Below are 22898 nucleotides of genomic sequence, written 5' to 3'. Positions count from 1 at the left end.
TACGTTTCCCCCCTGAATCAATAATATGCTGCTCAAATGTGAAGTCATTCTGAGCGGTGGTTGTTTTCCTACAGTGTTATGAATCTGGAACTTTAATTATTTACGCACTGTATTTTGTAAGAAGTAAACTAGAATTTTCGTTAAAAAGTTGGCTCAAGTGTTGCATGTTCTTGTTTTAAATAAACGTCAGTAAATCAACTACCTTGATTTACACATACGTTTGTAATTAGAACGTCTTGAGAGCGTACTCTGTGTTCTAATTTTCAGCCCACTCTTTAAACATCTCAGCTACTCAGCGTCCTCGATAAATCCATCATCCACAGTTTCTGCTCTTTGCAGCACGTAATCAAATATAGCTGCTGGATGTCTTACAGAAGGTCACACTACCGGTTTATCATTGTTAGCGAGTGACGTGGCGCGGGGTAAGGTACCAGAATTTTACTGTGGCGGACGGTGGCTCAAATCTCCCTTTGAGAATCCAAATTGAAGTATTCTGTATTTTCCCTAAATCACTTCACACAAATACTGGGGTGGTTCTTTTGAAATTTCCGACCGGCAACTGTATCTCTCGGGAAATTCAATTCAAAATTGTATTTGATCTATGTCTCACCTGTGTGGTTCCTAATACTTCACAGCTGCATTTCAATTCAAAATTGTATTTGATCTATGTCTCACCTGTGTGGTTCCTAATACTTCACAGCTGCATAATCTTCTAGGTTTACATGCTCCTCATTTCTCTCCGCCATTTCTCGTTTCTCCTCGTTATTCTTACCGTTATAGTTGCTCTCAGGGAGTCAATTGTCACTAGTGTCTGTCACACTGAGCCGAGAATACATTCCTACCAGCTGTAGAACTAAACATCTGCTAACTGCGTCATCAGCGAAACAAATGACAGCATCTAATACACGTAACCTCATGGTTTAGAATCCAAGAAACAATGTTTACAATAAGAGTTTTCATATCAGGTGGCTGAAACATCCATTTATAGTATGTGTCTTCCCATGTGAGCACATTGACAATTGTTTACCGTCACTTAGGTCTCTGTGTATAGGCTTCTAACACTATAAATGGCAGGGAGTGATGCTAAACATAAACTTCACCACTTGCAACGCTTACCTTTATCCACACTACGCATCTACTTTACTTTGACCAAGCCCTTGCTGTGGACTGTAATCGGTAGAAGCTTTCTGCAAGACGGTAACCCCAAACTGCTTTTCTCGTGGCCTCTGTGTCACCCTGATTCCTTCTTATGGCTAAACCATAATAGAACTGCTGTTTATCCTTCTTCTCCTTAGTGAGATGACCACGACTACGCAGAGGTTTGCCATCACTGGGCTTTTCCCTTTCATACCTTCTAATAGTTCATGTATACGTGTGCCCAGCCTCATTTGTACTATCGAAAACAGTCTAGTTTTCAATTTTTACGGCAATTTCTTATGTCATATTTTCCAACACATTTGCAACCCCTTTCGACTCTCTATCTGCAAGGTACATCACATAATGGACACCATAATTCTCTTTTGACCTTCGGAAGATTCTGACAATCGCTCTCATTCCATACCACCTTTGTACTAAAAAAAAATTCTGAAAGGAAGCATGACTCTGGTTCTTCCTTTTCAGCCATGTCAGTAGTTTATCAAACATTATACGTCCATCAACTTTCTTTTATTAGACACATTAAATGTATTCGCAGTTGCGAATATGGACAACAGTCAGCTGTATAATGGAATGACGAGAATGAAACTACGTTCCGAACCGGGACTCGAACCCGAATTTCGTACTTACCGCGAGTAGCCACCTTACCAATTGGCTATGCGTGCACGACTCAAGGCAAGACCAAAACTTTGATATGTCGTCAACCATGTGTCTACAAGCTGTACTCGTATATCGATTGTGTATACGCGTACGAGTCCAAAGGAACTTTGCATCGAAAATCGAAACAACACAGGAACTGCAACATAGTATTCAACTCAACGACAAGTGACCACTTTTCTGCCATGGTTCATCTAAGGCTGCAGCTATGTCAGTGTCACCTTCTTGCACACCATAGTCTCTTCCACTGTTTTCTTGATAGAAACAGCACTCATTTGACTAAGGCTATCAAGAAGTAGTTGTGTGTTCTTTTCAAATTTTGGAGGTGGCGACAAATCCATGACGGAAAAAAAGTGTGAGATGCTGTTCTACCCTTTCCGTTACTCCTCACTGTATGAGCTAGTCTGATATTATACCTAATAGATCATTTATTTTAGAGCAGCTGTACAGTCATCAATGGTATCTGTTCTTTCGAGAGCAGTTACTATCTTCATATATAGTTAAAGGCAACCCGGCCATTGACCTTCAACTGTTCGAACGCGCACAGATTGCCCGAACTCTTACGGGAATCGTCACCTTAGTGTGCGCAAGTAATGAGTGGATGGGCAAATATCTATTAGGTACATTACGTATGTGGGTTATGGGCAGTTGAGAATGTGGGTCTCACGGGAAGCGTGCAAGGGATAAGTCCCTGCAGTCGCGCTATTCATCTCTGTCGATGGCTCAGATGGACAGAGCGTCTGCCATGTAAGCAGATCCCGTGTTCGAATTCCGGTCGGGGCACAAATTTTCAGCTTTCCCACATCGAGGTATATCAACAACACCTGTCAGCAGCTGAGGGTTTCAATTAATTATCATTTACAAATGAGATAACTGAATCTACAGCATGGTAAGGTATGTAAAATTGTTGTGACGAAGGGACACATGTGAAATTCCACTCTGTGCTGCTCCATGGAGAACGAAGAGAAAGCTCGTTACAAGTTGTCACGAAATAGTTACGGTCATGTAGCGATATACAATTTTTTACGTTGTACGTAACTAGTGTCTGAATAAAAGTTTTTATGACACATGGGAAGAGGGGACTGACACTACTTTCAGTTATGGAATAATGATTTAAACTGTGTTCGTTCGTATTTTGTTTCAGAATTCTAAGCCTCAAAAATCATGGTTTTCAAGGTAGCATTATATAAATGTTTATTTTAGCTGCAAACAGCAATTTTATGATAACTGAACTAACAGCAACCAATAATAAAGCATTGCAAGGAAAACAAAAATCATATTGTCCTTAGTTCACAATGTTCTGGCAGCAAAGGCATGAAAGTGCATGCAGACTTTAATTAATTGTTTTATAAAACTGGTCATTTATGTTAACCTGTTATCCGACATCCGAACAGAAAATGTTACTTAGTATTTTTATGTCTAACACAAACAAAAGTTTGAAATTCCGTTTCTTAATGTCAAGATAATTCTGAAACCAGTTTTCTGGAAACTACAAGAAGTGTACTTATACTGCTTTGCGTCTGTCCCGCTCAGTTATTGTAATATAGATAGCTTACATAATCCTTCCTTATTTCATGTCTGATAATATTGAGTGGTGCGTTTAAGAAGAAGCTATTTGGGAGGTATATTTGCAGTGTCATGTCCTCCATGATCCTGTGACTGAAAGGGCTTAACTTATGCAATTTCAGTTTGGAAATTAATTTCCATTGTCACAAGAAGTATTACTATTCTACTGAATGCGTTAGTCAAATCTGCAACCGGGTTTTACTTCAGTAAAGGTTTGTGTAGCAATGTTGGACATATTGAGACAGTTTGTTAGAATGTGAAATATGTTTGGTACTGATGTAAAGATTGGGTACTGCCGTTTGATTCATTTTAGACCAGATTTCACCACATAAAATACTGTTTATCAGTTGGTTAAGGCAGGAAACAAATATTGTGCTATACGGATTGCTGACGGGTTTTAAACATAACAGGATTACAGGTGGAAATTCTCAAGATGGAGTACACTAGTCCCATTCTCAGTCGTACGAACTGCACTGTAAAGTATGAAAGTATCCATGTGGAACATGAAATAGGTAAATTGAGAACACAAACAGTGTTAATGTAGTTCAGAATCGGCCATGTAATTGTGTATTAGATTCTTCGGATTTACGATTACCCGGGAAGTCATAAATAGTTTTTCAGTTGAGGTCAGTTAACTAAAAAAAAAAACCTGTTACTCAAAGAAAACGCTAGTTTGTACCCGCATTTGGAAGGAACTACATTAAAATATAGTATCAAGCGCTATGTGGTGGTTAATGCAGTGCTTGCGGGTATTCTGCCGAACTGTTGTTTCCATTTTATGTAGAATATTTCGACGGGCGACCCACGCTTCTTCTTCTGCTGCTGTGAGATGATCTGCTACGTGTACTCGCTGCCTGATCTTCAATCAGAAGCCCGGCCGCTGTGGCCGAGCGGTTCTAGGCGCTGCTGCTGCTGCGGTCGCGGGTTCGAATCCTGCCTCGGGCATGGTGTGTGATGTCCTTAGGTTAGTTAGTTTTAAGTAGTTCTAAGTCTAGGGGACTGATGACCTCAGATGTTAAGTCCCATAGTGCTTAGAGTCCAACCCCCCCCCCCCCCCCCCCCTGGACGAGACGGCGGAGTATTGCTGGTCTCGCGTCGCAGTTCATAGCCGAGTTTGGCTCCCGATGTCCACTACGGCCTTTGATGCTCTTCTGTTTTCAAAGCCACGACTTGATAATCCGTGAAACACACATTCCCCCTGCGTTTCCCTGCTGTGGCTGACGTAGTGACCGGAGAGATCTTAATAAACAAAGAGCCGAATTCTGAGCTTTGTTTAAATCGAAACCTCTGCAAAAGTGCACTTTCGCTGCTCATCCATTGCGTGTGCTATCGGCAGTTCGTTACTGTAGACCGTAGACAATCGGGATACAGCCAATGAGACTCATTCGTGCTTAATCGTTGTCACAAATATTTGCTTTTCAGAATGTTTCGCGAGCTAAAGGTGGTGGTTTGGATGGGACCTCAGAGCACAGCTTAAATAGCTGAGTGTGAAACGAGCACCAAAGACGTTTACAGTCATTTTATCCATAATGCCTCGGTTATATCGTTTCTTCCAGGAGTGGTGGTCCCACAAGTTTTGCAGGAGAACTGTGAAGTTACATAGGTAGGAGATGATGTACTGACGGAAGTGCACATGTGAGGTGGGGCCCTGCTTCGTGCTTGGGTAGCTCAGTTGGCAGAGCACAGGCCCGAGAAAGGCAAAAGCCCCGTATTCGAGTTTTTACCTCGTAAGAAGTTTCAGTCGTTTTTATAATACGCGCCATTTTACCGTAATACATAGGGATTTCAGAAGTGGGATCTAATAGCTAGACTTAAATTGCAGCTCACTTCATTATGGACGAACAGTGGGATTTGCTACATATATCCGACTCATGATCGGTCGTGTTCACTTCCCATCACTCATCACGCAAACCGTTAGCAGCACGCACCCGAAGGGGTGCGGACATCGTAAATGCGACTTCACCACACCTACCACCCTTGTTTATTAGTTTTTCTGTTATCATTTTTTTCGATAGACTCCTTAATTACGCTGTCCTATAAACTCCGCACTTCCAACACGATACTGGCCTCTTCCAATTCGGTTTCATGATTATATTGCGAGCTGATACTTCAAAATCATGAAACAAGTGCTCACTCTGTTGAACAATACGTTAGTTTAAATATATAATGAATTTCAGGCAGTTAATATTTCTTGGCTGTATGGAGTACATTAGGTCAGGTTACAAATTTTAACCCCAAGATACGACAGAATATAGGAAAGAGATAATAAAATAATCAAAGTGAGTACCAGCACCTTTCTCGTGGCAGATTTTCATAATGAAGCAAGCCGGTAGTCATTTTAGTCTCTGCAACAGGTTTTCATATGTTATTTCAAACTAATTATCTTGTGTGTATTTCGATTAAAATGGTACAGATGAAACTATCGCGTCATTAAATTTCATATCTGACACCTTTTGTGACCTTAAATGATGTTCATTCAAGACTTGTGCAGTTTTGCTAGCAATCTTGTCCATGCTTTTTAACAGCCAATAAATCAGAGGTTGATTTCAGAATATAACGTGCTTTTCATTAGATGATGCACGTGATGAAACTTCCAGATCGCTATCTCAGGAGAGAACGTTTAGAAATTGTGCTTCCTATATGTGATAAATATCAAACGTATATCAGAATGAAGTTAACCTTGAATATCAGAGAAAAAGTGCAGTCTTCTTTATTCAGAAACTGAACTATGACAGATCTATGAGACAAATTTCAAAAGCAAATACGAAATTTAATTCTCGGCATTGTCCGAGCAGTATCGAAAACGTAGTATTTGATTATCCTATTGATTTCTTTCTGTGCTTCTGATATAGGCATTAAAATAATAATTGATATTTAATGCGCAACTCTTTTGGACCAGCACCGAGAAAACTCTGACTTGAACTGACCCAGAATATTTTAAAAAATTGGCCAAGTGCAAGTAGGACTGGTGCTCTATTTAATTACCTATATCAAGAATTTCGATATCGATGGTTGCAAGATATCGGTTCATAAAACACAAGGAGTTTGATACGATATTAATACAGATTGTCAATTTACGGATTTTTTTCTTTTCTTTTACTGCGACACCTAGCTTCTTGCCAAATTTCATGATTCTATGTCAGAGAGAAGTACCCTAAAATTTCGATGAGCATCAAGCATCAAAATATGTGACGTACATGGTCATATCTTTGACTGCTTAACTATTTTACACCGCCAAGGGACCATAGACCATAATATTGGAGATAAATTTCAACTTGATTAGTCTATCCGTTCTTGAGGAAAGGGGATCTTAACAGAAGGACGGACAGACAGACAGGCAGACGGGTAACAAATGACTAAGAAATTTCGATTTCGTTTGATATTATAACAGATCAACAATTTTCTAATTTTGTCTTTTACTTGTAATGTGCAAACTAGCTTATTGCCAAACTTTATGATTCTAGGTCAATGAGAAGTCCCCTATAGATTTCGATGAGTGATTTGGGAGTATCGAAATATGTAACATAAATGGTCGTAACTTTTCATTGCATTCACTTAGAAGCTTCCATACTTTACACCACCCAGGGACCGTAGAGCTTAGGAAGTGTCACAAATTTCGGCTTGATACGTCTACCCGTTCCTGAGGAAAAGGGTTTTTAACAGTCGGACAGACACAAAGACAACAGTCGGACGACCGTTTCTCTAAAGCTTCTGTTTGTACGAACTGATGCATGAAACCCTCAAAATATCACCTTTTAACATAATATTACACAAACCACGTAGGTGATATAAGTGATATTAACTAAGAAATTTCGTATTCACCAGGGGGTATCCTCTCAATGCTCCAATTTCTCAAAATTAAAGAAATTTGTGACCTAAAACAAAGTTAAGAGGGCTGTTTGTTATATTTCTGAAGTCTACTGCAGGAGCGGAAACAGGTGATTCGTAACATATGGGGCAACACGAATTTACCTAAGAACGGGTAATCATCGAATAATAAAGGCGTTCTTGACTTTAAAATTCAGTGTTTTGTTGTCAAATTCTGAAATCTTCTCTTCGACCTCGACATTCATAGTGGGACAGGAACTGGGGAGATGTTTCCGTAGCATACCTTGAAATTGCGTCCCGTCTCCCAGGTGACCAGCTGGAGGGCGATGTCTGGGCACACCTTGGTGTCGTCAGTCGCTCCGGAGTCCAGGATGTCGGCGTCGCACTCCCAGTCCCTGTCCGCGATGTGGGCGTACGCTCCAGCCGGTGACGCGTGTGTGATGCGCGCGGTGGTCACCACGCCCGTGGCCTTACCCGCGTCCTGAGGGCCACATATGACGACGTCAGTTACGTATAAAAACACAGTACAGACATGTGGTTATATGATGCCACGGTGCCTGTGTGAAGCAGAATCCATAAACATTGCAAAAGCTGCACAGAATAATCCGCTTGGCGTTGGACTTTCCTGTGGGGTAGGAGGGTTCAAATGGCTCTGAGCACTATGGGACTCAACTGCTGAGGTCATTAGTCCCCTAGAACTTAGAACTAGTTAAACCTAACTAACCTAAGGACATCAAAAACATCCATGCCCGAGGCAGGATTCGAACCTGCGACCGTAGCGGTCTTGCGGTTCCAGACTGCAGCGCCTTTAACCGCACGGCCACTTCGGCCGGCCTAGGGTAGGAGGGGGCAAAGGTGCGCACTTAAGGAGTTTTTATGTTTCCCTTCTGTTTTTCTTGTTACATGACAACGCAAATTGTACACAATACAACTAGGATCATACTTTACATACTACATTATTTCAAGAGTGCTCGTATGAAATATTAAACTTATATTTAAAAAAAAAATGTTACAAATGAAGAAAATGGATCTTCGTCCAAGGCCTAGGATAAACATCCTGTTGTTCTAAGGCAAAATTCCACCAAAAAAATTGTTGCAATTATAACAGACTCAGGAGAATTATAGGTGCTCCCATTATTAACTTGTACAATCTTTTACTACATAAATCATCGCAATCATCTTCAACAGCAATGCCTCCATCTTCGTGAGCGTATTAATGACCAAAACATGACGCAAACAGATCACTAATTTAAGTACAAAACGTTGTAAGTCAAATAAACACATGGTATTATTATTATTATTATTATTATTATTATTTGGCCTTCTCTTGCCACACTTTTCCGCAGTTTTTCCCGGTACGGTCTGTATTCCTGTTTCATCTTTATTACAGGCTCGATGGAACGAAAACCTCTATTTAGACTGCAAAGTTTCGGAGATAATGAAGAAAGTACCATTTGTGCTTTACTGAACCCCATTATCCTCTCGATACTGATTTTATCGGTTGCATCAAACTTAAGTCACGACGAACGATGACTGAGCGACGTATTCACCAGATACTAGGGGTTTATTTTGTATATGGGTGGCTTGCGGCATCTTTCGGCACACTGCTATATAAAAATGCGGAAGTTTTTAAACGTAATGCCACAGAACAATCCAGACTGATACAGTGTTCCGCCAACTCAGTCTCTTGTCTCTCAGGAAGTGCACTCTTGAAGGGCTCCCTGACCGTGCTAGTGACGCCAGTAGAGATTTTGGGTATTAATCGAAGATTTTTGGTAATTTGCCTTTTTGCTGAACGTAGCTGTTGCTTGCTTGAGTACTGGTCTGCTTTAAGTCTTTCATGTAATCTAGGTTTATTATAGTCCAGCCTTTTTGCTGCATTTATAATGAAAGATCCGTTTTCTCTTTGCTTCTTTGCTCTCTAACGTTTTAGAAGACAATGTCGTGGAAGACGTTTTCCCTTGTACCTTCTGTAACACGAAGCCGAACAAGTTTTATTAATTCTGAATCAATCTTTGTGAAGTAGCGAGCTATAAATTCATTAAATACGTTAAATAAACCTACACGTTCAGTATTAAAACCGGACAAAGAAAAGACAAACGTTTTCGGTCAAAGGTACGCATATGGTCATTCGCTCCAACTTGTCCATGGGACTGTTGCTCCCTGGCGCTGATTTCTGAACTTGTGGTATCAGCTGCTACACATGGTAACATCTTAAACTAACGGGTAAGCTTAAAGTTTGAGTTAGGCTGAAAGCTGGACGTTAATATTTCCTTGGATGGTGGCCACTGATTATAATGTGGCATGCATAGTCGAACTCTGGAGTCTGAGATATTATGTAGGGAGCGAACAATTGTTGAGAGTAGTATGACGCAGCCTGGTGTGAAGAGAAGCCGCGCGTTAGGGAAGGTCGCAGCCTGCCCTGACCCTGCTAGTGACACCAGTAGAGATTCTTGGTATTAATCAAAGATTTTTGGTAATTTGCCTTTTCGCTGCACGTAGTTGTTGCTTGCTTGCGTACTAGAGGGGTTTTGTCAAATGTGTGTATGCATACCCTGAGACTAATAACACTGAGACTAATATTCGTACTTTTGCAGTGGCCAGATACGTGATTAGTGATTATAGACATTGTGAAATATTTAAATTTTTCAAACTGTCCACGGAAAAGAAGGGTCTAAGTAAAGTTTGTCAATGAATGAATGTTCATTTTCAGAATATAATAAACTAAAGGATTTTTATAGATTCCTTTCAATTTTACACCACTGAAGAATTGTTGAGCAGACCACTCCTGATCATTCAATTTCTATATAAAAATAAACATGGGAGTAGTTGCATCAGCAGTTGTAACCATGCACTGCACTCTGCATGGCTCGCAGTATATGTTTTGAATAATTTTAGCATGTTGCTGGACGTTCAGTTGCAGCGACAGGACGAGGTAAGTTGTCTGTCGCGTAAAGGAGCACTGCAGTATAATTGTTAGGAGACGTTAGAGAATATTTTAAAATTGGCAGTCAGATACCAGAGGGCTGATTTTTCATGATTTGTAGGAAGAGTAATTGATTTCCCTTTTCGTTCTCTGTTAGAACACTTACATCAGATAGTAGGAGGTTCTAGAAAATGTTTGAATACTGACATATCTGAATAATTTGTAAGAAAATGAAACACCTACAGCCATCCTTACGTTGTTATTGCGTAGCTACTAATTTCGGCGCTCCAGCGCACCTTCTTCAGGCCAACGACTGGTTCCCGCAGGCTACCTGTAACTGTGATGTCTCTCCAACCATCAACTGACAATTGATGGTTGGAGAGTTTTGAGACAGCGGATCTAAGCCGCATTAGAGGCTGTAAGACCCGAATATGTGTCGAGAAACAGAATACCGTTCTGATATCTGTTGAGATACAAATAGTACCACCACACTGAATTGTACCAACATGCATAAAAACGTTTGAGCTCCTGTGTAAAATGTTGAGCAAATAATCCGTAATAGGTACTGTTTTCTATACCGCTATCCTGCAAACACTGTCTGTTATTAGTAGTGTATATGTCTGATATAAATTCACACTGGTTGCCATCTGGGAATCTTCACTAAGAAGACTTAGCCTTACTAAAAGTATCTTTGCCAACAATTTGTTAGTTTTACTTCATAAACAAGTCCTTCACATTTTGGACAGTTTTTCAGGGCAACCCTTCGTATACAGGATGTAAAGGAAAATCTTTCCAATCATTTGGGATCTGCTCCTCCTTCCAAATCATACTGAAAATTTCGCGAACGCAGTTTATAAAATTAAATTTTTTGAACCTGCTAATATCCACGTCAGGATTCAAAATCAAATTATTGTCTATGTCACCCACATAGCATATATCCAAAACATTATTTGTTCCTGTTGTCTACAACAGATCTGAATTGTGGGTTTCACAAAAACGAGGACAGTACATAATGCTTATCTAAGCACGATATTTTAAGGAAATTGTTTCGATCCATACGGTACAGCTATACTAATGCCTATATAATGGTCAAAACACTGTAATTGATAGATCTGGTAATCAGGACCATTAATAGACTGGTAGGTCTGACCATTGAAAGATGATCTGGATATCCACCTAAAAGATATCATAATAATGTTCCAATGTGAACTAGGACTATTGAAACACCATAGAGACGGGAATTTATGAGTATTTACTAAATTTGTTCAGCACTGTAGCCTCCTCGGAGGAAAGCGTTCATGGATTTCACAGCTTAATAACAATAATAGTAATAACAGCTGTTTCGAACAGTAGTGTACTGTAAGAGGGTTATTACACTAGGTTTTGTATTTGTTCCCATCATTTGTTTCTGTGAACGGTATGGTGTCATGGAGGCGAAGAAGTACAATAGCGTTAACCGAATCATCATTAGTCATTATGTTGTATAATCACACTCCTCTCTTACTGTTGTTTTGTACGTAGTTTCTCCGACTTACATTTCTATAGTGCCCAACACGTCCCGCTGACTTTTTGTGCTTATATCACGCAGAGTCAACGCAGTGAAACATTGTAATAGTCCTGTTCTAACATGTACCTTTCAGCGTCATAGAGGGCGATCAAATGTTTTCAATCCTATTCTGTCAGTACCTTTGTATGTCTTTGTGAACAATAAAACGTTTCCAGTCATGATACTGACACATTTCACCCACTTTGTATTATTAACGAAAACTATAGGCTGAATACTCGATGCGAAAGTTACATGGAAATGGTCCCACACGTAAGTGATCCACTAGCTACATTTAATCATGTTTGTATATCTCCTTGACCAGAAAAGAATAAAGGATCAGCATGCAATTGGGTAAATAATGGATGACATTCCTGTAACCTAGTTTACATTCTCACCAGATTCAGTTTGAATTCACACCGCGTCCGACGCTTTTCTGGCGTAACCGGCTGTGGCCACAAAGAACAACCTACAGTGAGAGCTCGTGGTAGAGTGGCGTGTTATTAGCGTGGAGTGTTGTATGAGATTTGCACCAGTTTTTTTGGCTCGTTGGGATTTGAACTAAAAGGGTGTCCGGGAACATGCTTTTTGGCCATGTGGTATACAGTCGCAGAGCACATTTGAACACCCAACATTCTATACGTACCATTTCCTTCCAAATTAATTTTAGTCGCTCTAATGGCCCTACATCAATGCCAGAATATTACACTATAAGCGCCTTATCATGTAACAGTGATCAACAGACGGCGTTGGTGGTAGCTCCTATGCTCTTTCATTCCAGAAGTGCTTGACAATCAGCGTTGAAATTGCACCAGTTTAAGTGCGAACTTAACATTTTCCATATCGTTCTGTTGTGGGCATGCTTCCCCTACGGAAAAAACAAAATGATACTAGTTATGTCTCAACGTTGCTTATCTGTGTAAGTTATATCTCATAATGCTCGAGTTAAAGGGGCAGTATGTACTACGAGCTGTGGGAAAATAGTTCCAGAAAAATCTGAAAAGATACAGGTAGGAATGTTATTTATATACTGTCAGGTTACAATTTTGTCGGGAATAGGTTTGATTCTGACACGACCGGGAAACAACGTAGAATGTACGTATTAAAGCATTAAAGCACTTGCAATGGAGATGTACCTAGCGTAACAAGAAACCATTTCTAAACATATCGAAACTAAAGTAATAACCTTTCCCATTTCAACTGAACTGCAGGTCCTTGTCAAATGAATTAAGAACAAATTTATTTTAGACTTCTCTATGCAAAATAAAACTATTCAAGGCACATTTCTAATGGGTTTAATGAAAATACTGCTAGTGTCAAGGCGGCGCAGTAATAAATATGACGAACCTGAGGACAGCCTTCGTCAATCAGGTGTGATATATGATTCCTAATGGAAGTGGTGGTCATTCCAGAGACATTGATAAACGTATTTTGTGTTTCAAGGAAAGGAAATTGTAACATTAACCAATAACCCGAAGGTGTGTTGAGTGCCGTGCCATGATAATAGAGGTGGTTCAAACAACTGAAGAAATGCTGACGACTATATTCTACCGGCATCGCAACTTATAATGCCTGCACCAAGGAAAGAGAGTCATTACAGTAGAAGTAAGTCTTCTACAGAATACCTCAGCTGTGTACTTAATATTTGTCACTTATTCAAAACAATTTACGTAAAATTTCCACAGACCATAGTTAAAGAAGTTCAGTATAGAATGATAGTTTTTTAAATTCTTCTTAAATCTATCATTTGAAAGATCAAAGTCAGATACTTGTAAGAAATGTGAGTCTTTGCACCTTGAGGTGAAAGGGCACGCACCAGACAACAGAAAAGGTCAGAAAAACACTGTAACTGCATCATAGGAAACAAGAAAGTGCAATGACAAACATAAAGAATCATACGACTTCTTCAGCTATGCCTGGAAACAACACTTGTACATTAGCAGACCGAAAAAATTTTTTATGACTGTGACAGTGGCCTCAGACGCTTAAGCTTGCAATGCTATATGCATTGTTTCTTTCATCACTTACACATTTGGCGTGGTGTACATACGCCAGCTTTCATTTACGATTTTTGTGTTCACTCTTATGACAGCACTGACGCAGTAATCTGTTTCGTGAGGGTGGAGGATTTCATGGAGCTAGTAATATTGCTTCATGCCTATTCCATGTCCTGAATTGCACATAAAGTACTTTTAATGTAGCTGGCAACAAAAGTAAACTTATGGTTGGGTTTGACAGCTTTTGTGCACAAAACAAAAACCATGTACTTTTATATATGTACACGGTCGTAATGTCTTGTGGCCTGCTTAATTGTACAGTGCGTAAGTATCTGATTTCAGGTCACAGTTTTTTATCTTCTGATTGACATTTTGTCTTAATAGAAAAGTGCAATAAGGTAATCAAGCGCTGGGTAGATGATGATTTAGAAGAAGAAATTACTCGAACACGTCCTCCTTTACCATTCAACAGAATGAAGGAAAAGGAATTTATTGACTTCCGGGCTGCTGCTGATAATGTCATCACCACAACAAAGCTATACATCAGTTCTGCTGCACAAATTAAAATTACGACACCTGATACAGTGGGCATCAAAGGGACACTAAGTGACACGGACCGATGGGAAGGTGTAAACATCCTAAAGAAAGGCGAAACTGTAGATGAATTAGTTCACATACAGATTGCAGTAGTAGGAAGTATTCCACGATAGTACGCTAAAAAGGGACTTGCTTTCTATAGTACCCTTTATACAACATAATAATCATCAGTTTTTCCTGATGTGTAATGATACTGCCCACTGACGATTATTGTTGCGTATTGTGCACATGTTTTAAGACATTTATATTTGGTTGCGTTTTGGACTTCGCCCAATTAGCCCAGATAAGTTAACGTGCAAGACACGTTCTGCTCTCTCGATTTTAATTTCCTTTTTCTGGACAACTGTGCTCAATTTTCTCGGAACTTTCTGTATAATATATAATTCCTGGATGACAGTAAATGTTTAATAGTTTAAAAACATACGTGCTTGTTTCGTATGTCATACAGTATTGTTTTTTGTTATATCTCTAAATATTACTTTCGGTCCTTAGCACGTTTAAAACTCCAGTTCTTAATTTGTTCACGTGACACCGCCTGGTTCAGCTGGGACCCAGGGAACGCAGATCATCATGATGTGGTGTGATTGTGCCAAAGTTGCTTTACTTGAACCGAAGATGAGTTTCAAGTTCAGTTTTATACGATTTTCGGTAAGGAAAGCTCATGTACATTGTTTTAAATATAGCTTATAATAGTAAAAGCATAAGGCAACTATAAATGTGATTTTACCTCTTAGCCCCACGGGCTAATTATGTTTCGAGCTCTCTCGAGATTTTATATGTGCTACCAATTTTATAGTCAGTGGTCAAATGATTTTACGATATACGATGATATATGAAGTTGGAGTTTCTTTATGAGTTTCTTTGTGTGGGTTCGTGTGGCCTATGCCAAGAATCCACGGGCATGGTCTTCCACCTCCGTAGTATATGAATGCTGTCAGTATCTGCTCCGAATTGTATTTGGGGTGAAGGGAGTTCCTAATAGCCGAGGTTTTGAGTTCCATGATCAGTAGATAGTGTTTCCCTCACTCTTCGTACAGTCGTGTTGCACATGTGGGAGACGCTGGAAATTAATGTTACTGTAACACGGGCGCTATATCTCAGTAACTGAATATGCATCACCCCCCCCCCCCCTCTGTGTCCAGGTGGCAACAGGTTCGCGTAGCTAACATATGTATATATGATTCATGTTCTATATGAAAAGCTTCTTGAAAAATTTGTGTGTCTAAACTGTATGAAACACGCGTTGAATATATCAATTTTATCCAGAATATAGAGTTCGGCTACGTTAGTTATCCTTAATAGTCATGCACATTATTCAAGTACCGGTATGGAGATTATCCTTTTAGAAATATTGGAACTGACTGCATGCCTTTCCTTTTTACTTCAGTTATTAAATATCGAAGTTTGAAATTCGTTTCGAGATTTTGAGGCATGGGTTAGTGAAGTATGGAATTTAATGTTTCCTTACGCATCACATTGGAAGCTCACATCACACTAATTTCAGGCGATATTTGCTGGCATTAGTGCCACAGGCCTAACTGAAGGTGAGTCGAGACATGGGAGCAGATGTAGATACGTACGAAAGGCATTTAATGCAGTCAAGCTGCGCTGCGGTCATGAAAGGACGTGTTACGTTTTATGGAAACCGATAGATGAGTCGATAATCAGCAGTGAGCACGTGAGTTTAAATTTCACTTCAAGAAGAAGTTATTATTCATTACAGTACGTTTCAGTATCTGATTCAGAACTGCAGTTATGTGTAGTGTAATAGAAGACACAGAAAATTTCTCTGCGTTTCAGTTCACGCCCCTCAAAACACAAATTTTTGTGAAAACTATCTTGGGAGCGTAATGTAGCTTACTGGTAAAGGAAATAAACTTTATTCCAATCCGCATTTTATGGTAGTGAAACATGGACTGTGGGTAAACCTGAACAGAAGAGAATCACAAAAATTGAGTTGTGGTGCTGTAGATGCATGTTGAAAGTTAGGTGAACTGTTCAGGTAAGAAATGACGAGGTTCTGCGCAGAATCGGCGACGAAAGCAATATATGGAAAATAATGAACAGAGAAAGAGGCACGATGGTAGGACGTCTGCTAAGACATCAGGGAATAGCTCCCATTGTACTATAGAGAGATACAAAAACTGTAGAGGAAGACACAGATTGGAATATATCCAGCAAATAATGGAGGACGTAGTTTGCAAGTGCTACTCTGAGATGAAGAAGTTGGAGCAGGAGAGGAATCTGTGGCGGGCCACTTCAAACCGGTCAGAAGACTGATGAAAAAATCTCCCGTGTAGCTCCTTCAAAGCGTCTGAAGCAGCGATTTAAACCTTTGATCACTCTATAATTGTCCAAGTGTCTAGACAGTGAAGGTCCTATATTAAATTTCCTAGACAGTGCAGCAGAAGTAACGACCGTAATTCAATAGTTGTTAAAGGAGCTGTAGATAAAGGTGTAATGAATAGAGTACTTTACAAATCGCATTTAAAATTTACTTACGGTAGCTGGGCTGCTTCAGTGGTGCATAGGATCTAATCGAAAGTTACATCAGAATCCGTGTGGCTAGTGATAGTGCATGCCAAGAATTAAACATCGCGTTATGTATTGCTATTAATATTAACAATTAATGTTTCTGAGAATTCTGTGATTCATTTATATTAAGACTTAAGCTAATGATTAAGTTGTAATTAATTTTATTACTAAGAATTTGTATGCGAATTGTGTTTAGTTCACTGGATGTATAAGAAAATGTATAGATTTTTATCGATGTCTTAGCAAGTTGGTAGTATATCCATATGTGACACAGTGGGAGCAGTACAGGAAAGTGAGTCAAAACCAACTTCAAAATAGGGAGTACGCACAATGATATTTGTAAAATGAATTGACGGTCCAAACACCGTACCTAGCTCTGGTTATTTCATTACATAGGAAACTCACGAAAAATTGTACACAGAAATGTAAGTTCAGTCATGAACAAAATCTGAGGCAGCTTTACAGCAGGCGATCGAATAACCTGTCATCTTTGAAGCCACTGAGTAATGCTCCGAAATGCGTCTTCTGGTGCATTTTCATCTTGTTGATTCAGAAACAACTGGACACAGCGGCCGGAAAAACATATCTGGTTAAAATCCGTCGCTGCTGTGGGGTTCTCACCCACGTTTAGTGCCTGTAATTCGTATCCTAACAAAATTTTTGAATATTTATTTCTATCTCTAGCAGTTGTGACACAAAGGAATTACAGACATTCGCTGTAAGTGGGTATTGATTTAAATCAACGGGGAAGGTTGAAGACTTGTGCCGGACCAGATTCGAACCCAGTTCTCCTGCTCATTAGGAGGATGCGCTGACCACTGCGCCATCCGGAAGCAGTAGGCATCGTAGCTGCACGGACTACCCTGGCACACCTCCTGTCAGACACAAATGCTCATTCTGTCACACACTACGAATTTAGTGCTCCTTGCCCATTATTGTCATTACTCGCTCCATTTCGCCGATTCCAATCAGAGTCCGATCGGGCCTGGTGCGCATTCGCATTGAAGAGATCACTGGCCGTTCTCGCCGTATTATATATAGGCTGTGTCTGTTCTTTCGCACATGTCCGAAAGAACAAACACCACCTATACCTAACAATTCTTTTTATTACGCCCGGTTTTAGAAGGGTAAAAAACAATTAGAACTGGAGATGAACCGAAAAGTTTAGGGTCCAAGTCTCATTTAATCTAAAAGTAACAGTGCTAATTGATAACGTCACATATATGGTGATGTATGAACTACACTGAAATCAACATGGATCTAAGGTTTTACGTTTCAAAAGGTTTCACACTTAAGTATAAAAGTAAATTCTAATAATTATACTTGAATCTAAAGCCGTGTAGCTAAATTCGATATTTACTGGGTTAACGTATCACTTCCCATATTACGATAAAATTGTATTTTATGAAACGATTTATACAGAACATCTGTCTGTGACATACACATTTACTAACGAAAAAGAGACACCCAAACGAAATGGTCGGATGTCAATGAAACTTTGTAGATGTACGTATCATTGGTAGGTCTACAAATTATTACAGTTACGGTTCTCAGGACAGATAGAACGGCCACCTGATTGCACTACTATTGTTCGTGTTTAATGTTATCAGGCATGGTAGGATATTAAGTGGTGTGTGAAGAACACGGAGATCCTGTTTACTCGTGTGTGAGACAGCATTTTGAGCACCAGGCAGTGTGAAAGTGGCCTCATTGTGGATCTGCATTTAGGCATGTTGGACGAATTGTGCAATATCCAGATTTTTTGTGCGATTGGATGTGACAGTGGTAGGATGTTTTACTGCATAAGAACGTGAGGACTGGCATTTCTCGTTAAGTTTCCGGTCTCTCACGTCTGACCACCGCTAGGTAGGATCGTTGTAGCGCATCGTAGCCTCTTCACATCCGCGCCTTCCATCCGAGAACAAGTAGTGGAATGCCTGAAACATTCTGTGCCATCCCGCACCATCGGTCTGAGACCAGTAGCAGCTGGACTATAGACTTACCACCCCGCGTGTAGGTTGTTGTTAGCACTAAAACCCGCATATGGCTGCTTTTGTAAGTGATGTCATGACTTTGATGTATGGATGGCTGATGAATGGCGTCGTACTGTGTTCAGCGACGAATCGTGGTTGTGCGTTACCTCGGAGAGCCATACTCGGCTAGCACGAGGGTAGCTTGGAGAGAGGTCCCGTTGTTCCATTGTTCTGGAGAAGCACAGCGGCATGGTGAGTGGTATAATCGAATATGACTTCATGTCACAACTGGTGATGGTTGAGAGTTCTCTGGCGGCATAACTGTGCTTCCGAACGTTCTGCATCATGTTACCTCTCAAGTGACAGCGTTGCGGTGCCTTTTTTCAATGGGATAATGCTTATCCCAAGTGGCACATGTATTTATTAGTTCCGTGCCTGAAGCTGTGGTACTACTGTGGCACGCAAGTCCCCAGATCTGTTCCCGACAGAACATGTGTGCGATCAACTCTGATGTCTACCTCGTCCCAGTGAAAGTACCTACAATATCAAGGACTAGTTGCAACAGTTGTGAGACAACACTTCTGTATATCAAAAGTGAAATTGAACGCCTCCAGTACATCATAATAATCTATATATTATTATGTGTGCGATCAACTCTGATGTCTACCTCGTCCCAGTGAAAGTACCCACAATATCAAGGGCTAGTTGCAACAGTTGTGAGACAAGACTTCTGGATATCAAAAGTGAAATTGAACGCCTCCAGTATATCATAATAATCTATATATTATTATTTCGGATGGTATAAATTGTCTTCTCGTCGGATTTTGCCTCACGAGAGGATGCGACAGCTTTATGTGACACATCCCAACTGAATTAGTTCCTGAATCTAGGCCACAGCGAGTGCTACTTTGTGCTTAAACTGGGGCCATACTGCCAAATACTTTGTAAATTTGACTCGGTACGTTAATCACTGAAACGACACCATATACCCTACCAGACCATGAAATTTAGATTCGTTTCCTCCTGTCCTTTCTGATTTTCCACTTTTTTGACAAGGAAGGTAAGAGGGGCGTTCAATAATTAATACGACGCTTTTTTCCTCGGCCACTTCTCGTTGAAAAAGAAAATGTGAAATTTCTTGAGGGACGTCACTGTATATCCCTTCTTTAGCCCCTGTAGTTTTATGACGTCCCTATAGGTAGCGGCGCTATACGCAGACTTCAAAATGGAGGCTGGAACTGGGGTACGTTGCAAGCAGAGCGGAAAACGAGACCATCGAGGATATTTGTAGACGCTTGCAGAATGTCTACGGACGGGGTAGTGAACAAAAGCACGATGAGTCTTTGGGAGAGACGTCTGTCATCATCGCAACAAGGTCGCGCAAACCTGTCCGATCTCCCTCGTGCCAGCTGGCTACACACTGCTGTCACTCTTTCAATGCTGGAACCTGCAGATATCAGTCAAACATCTGACTTCTCAATTGGAAGTCACTGTTGGTGGTGAAATATTGGTTCATCACTTCGAACCGGAAACAAAACAGCAATCCATGTAGTGGAACCACAACAAATCTCCTCCGAAGAAAAAGTTCAAAGCCATATTCTCAGTCGGTAAGGACTGAGTGATTAGTCTGTTTGGTGTTTTCCCTCTTGGCGCAATGATGAACTCTGGAGGATATTGTGCTACCCTCAGGAAATTTAAGAAACGACTTCCGTATGTTGGTAGCAACAAAAATGCGAACTAACTTCAGCATGACAACGCAAGGCTTCACTCAAGTCCGCGCTCCCTGGAGGAGCTCACAAATCTTCATTGGACTACTCATCCTAATCACTCAGCAGATTGGATCTCGCACCATCCGACTTCCATCTGTTTCGCCAAATGAAGGATGCACCTTGCGGGAACCAGTAAGTGGATGATTATGAAGTTATTGATGCATCGCCGGCCGGAGTGGCCGAGCGGTTCTAGACGTTACAGTCTGAAACTGCGCGACCGCTACGGTCGCAGGTTCGAATCCTGCCTCGGGCATGGATGTGTGTGATGTCCTTAGATTAGTTAGGTTTAAGTAGTTCTAAGTTCTGAGGGGCTGATGACCTCAGAAATTAAGTCCCATAGTGCTGAGAGCCATTTGAACTGATGCACTAAGACGTTTGTTCCAGCTTCGACCAGTAAAGTGGTACCATGCGCGCAGACAGGCTCTCCCAGTAAGACGACGTAAGGAGAGCGAACTGAATGGATATTATGTTGAAAGACAGGCTTTGTAGTCAAAAGTGGGGAGTCCTGAATAAAATCAACATGCTTTCAGAAAAAAAAGTGTTTCATTACTCATTGAGCCGCCCTCTTACTGGGTGCTAATAATTAAAGCGTAGCTATTCACGGAAGTCCAGTGTGGATAGTAATTACCTAACGACAGGGAAAGGTGGTAGATACGCTAACGCGTTAATGAATAACCTATCTGCCCTGGAAGAAAGTTGTTTCCTATTTCGTCCACCAGGAACAAATCTGGCACTGTACATTGACTCTTCGACGTCTTCGGTGCCCATATTGAACGAACTGTGTAAGCGGCCGTTAATAATATAGCAGACATAATGCCTTTCTCCCTTTTTTACTTTTTCTCCAATGTCCTTTTCCTAATCCACTACATATGGAAACATTTACAAACGTCTCTCTTGCATTCACAAAGTCGCATATGAACCTGGTGGTCAAAATCGGAAATAATTTTTTTCCAGCGTAAATCAGTTCTGTGTTAACGCATTAGAACATCCACCACGTTCTGCCATGCCACAATCACAGCCTGCACTAGATCTCTGTGAGTAGTTGTAATTTAACTATAACCAACCAATACGTATCTTCTATGAGTGAAATTTCCTTAAGTTCCTAGAGCGTGGAGGGTGATGTAATTATGTTCACTATGAAATGAAAAGTGACAGATAATTACTAATTAAAAACGCCTTGTATTGGGCAGTGTTCCTAAGAGACCATTTTCCATACTCACTGAAGCTGACAATTCTTTAGCATACTCTTAGAAATCGTTTCTTACTTCCTAAACACTGATGCAGTATACTTGTCTCAAGCACGACTTACGTTCCCTGCTTTGTTCTACTAGTATATAATTGGAAAGTAATAAGTGATATAGTAGTTGCTGATAACTTAAGCTTGATTAATGAAAGCCAGCCCTATGAACCAACAGATGTGGAAGTCCTCATTCAGTTACAAGTACCATGAGAGAGACACGAAAACTAAGTGGCGAATGCCCCAAACGACTGAATTTTGCAGTCATACACTTGATACTATTAACGATTGTAATTACATTTAAAGATGTCTAAAACATAGCGAAATATAACGTGCGTGGATCACTTTCTTTCACTGCGATTGCGATTAAAATTTATTTATTTTATTTGTCGTATGGCATAATCACAGTCCTTACACATTTTATATATAGAATGATTACAGATCGACATCAAGGCATTTAGTACAATCGATTACCTCCTATGTTGCAGCGAGGAAATAGTTGAAGGTTCCCCTGTAGGCTCGAACCACTATGTGTCGGACTGTTTGTTTTTCAGCGCCGCAGTCACAATTTGGTGTTGGTATCGTCCCCCATTTGTAAAGGGCGTCAGCACATCTTCCGTGGCCAGTATGCATGCTGTTTAGAGTTCTCCACACATTGCGTGACAGGTTGGAACCAGGCGGTTCCTCAGATGACATGTCAATTTGGCATTTTGGTGGACATTGTTCATGACAGTGTTGTTTCTAGCCGGCCGGTGTGGCCGTGCGGTTCTAAGCGCGTCAGTTTGGAACCGCGTGACCGCTACGGTTGCAGGTTCGAATCCTGCCTCGGGCATGGATGTGTGTGATGTCCTTAGGTTAGTTAGGTTTAAGTAGTTCTAAGTTCTAGGGGACTGACGACCTCAGTAGTTAAGTCCCCTAGTGCTCAGAGCCATTTGAACCATTTTTTTGTTGTTTCCACAGATAGTCGACATCAAAGTTGGAGATCGTCATCTCTTTAGCAGAGAGTAATGCTGGTATTCTCGATTTAAGTCTCCTGCGCTCCAAGTATGGGCAGCTGTGGGTTATTACACTTACGCTCATAAATTAAGGATAATGCTGATACAAGGTGAAACAAA

General features: G+C 40.6%; 1 protein-coding gene across 1 annotated transcript in view; it reads right to left on the bottom strand.

Moving 5' to 3' along the window:
- The window catches only part of LOC124788867 (membrane-bound alkaline phosphatase-like), an 80854-nt gene that overhangs the window by 35151 nt on the left and 22805 nt on the right, over window positions 1–22898 (bottom strand). The window contains exon 3 of the mRNA XM_047256150.1: window positions 7490–7687. Within this exon, the coding sequence (XP_047112106.1) occupies window positions 7490–7687 (198 nt within the window). The remainder of the gene's footprint in view (window positions 1–7489; window positions 7688–22898) is intronic.

This window comes from Schistocerca piceifrons, chromosome 3 (genome assembly GCF_021461385.2).
Source record: "Schistocerca piceifrons isolate TAMUIC-IGC-003096 chromosome 3, iqSchPice1.1, whole genome shotgun sequence".
In the NCBI taxonomy this organism is placed as follows: domain Eukaryota; kingdom Metazoa; phylum Arthropoda; class Insecta; order Orthoptera; family Acrididae; genus Schistocerca; species Schistocerca piceifrons.
This window is presented reverse-complemented; position numbering and strand designations above follow the sequence as displayed.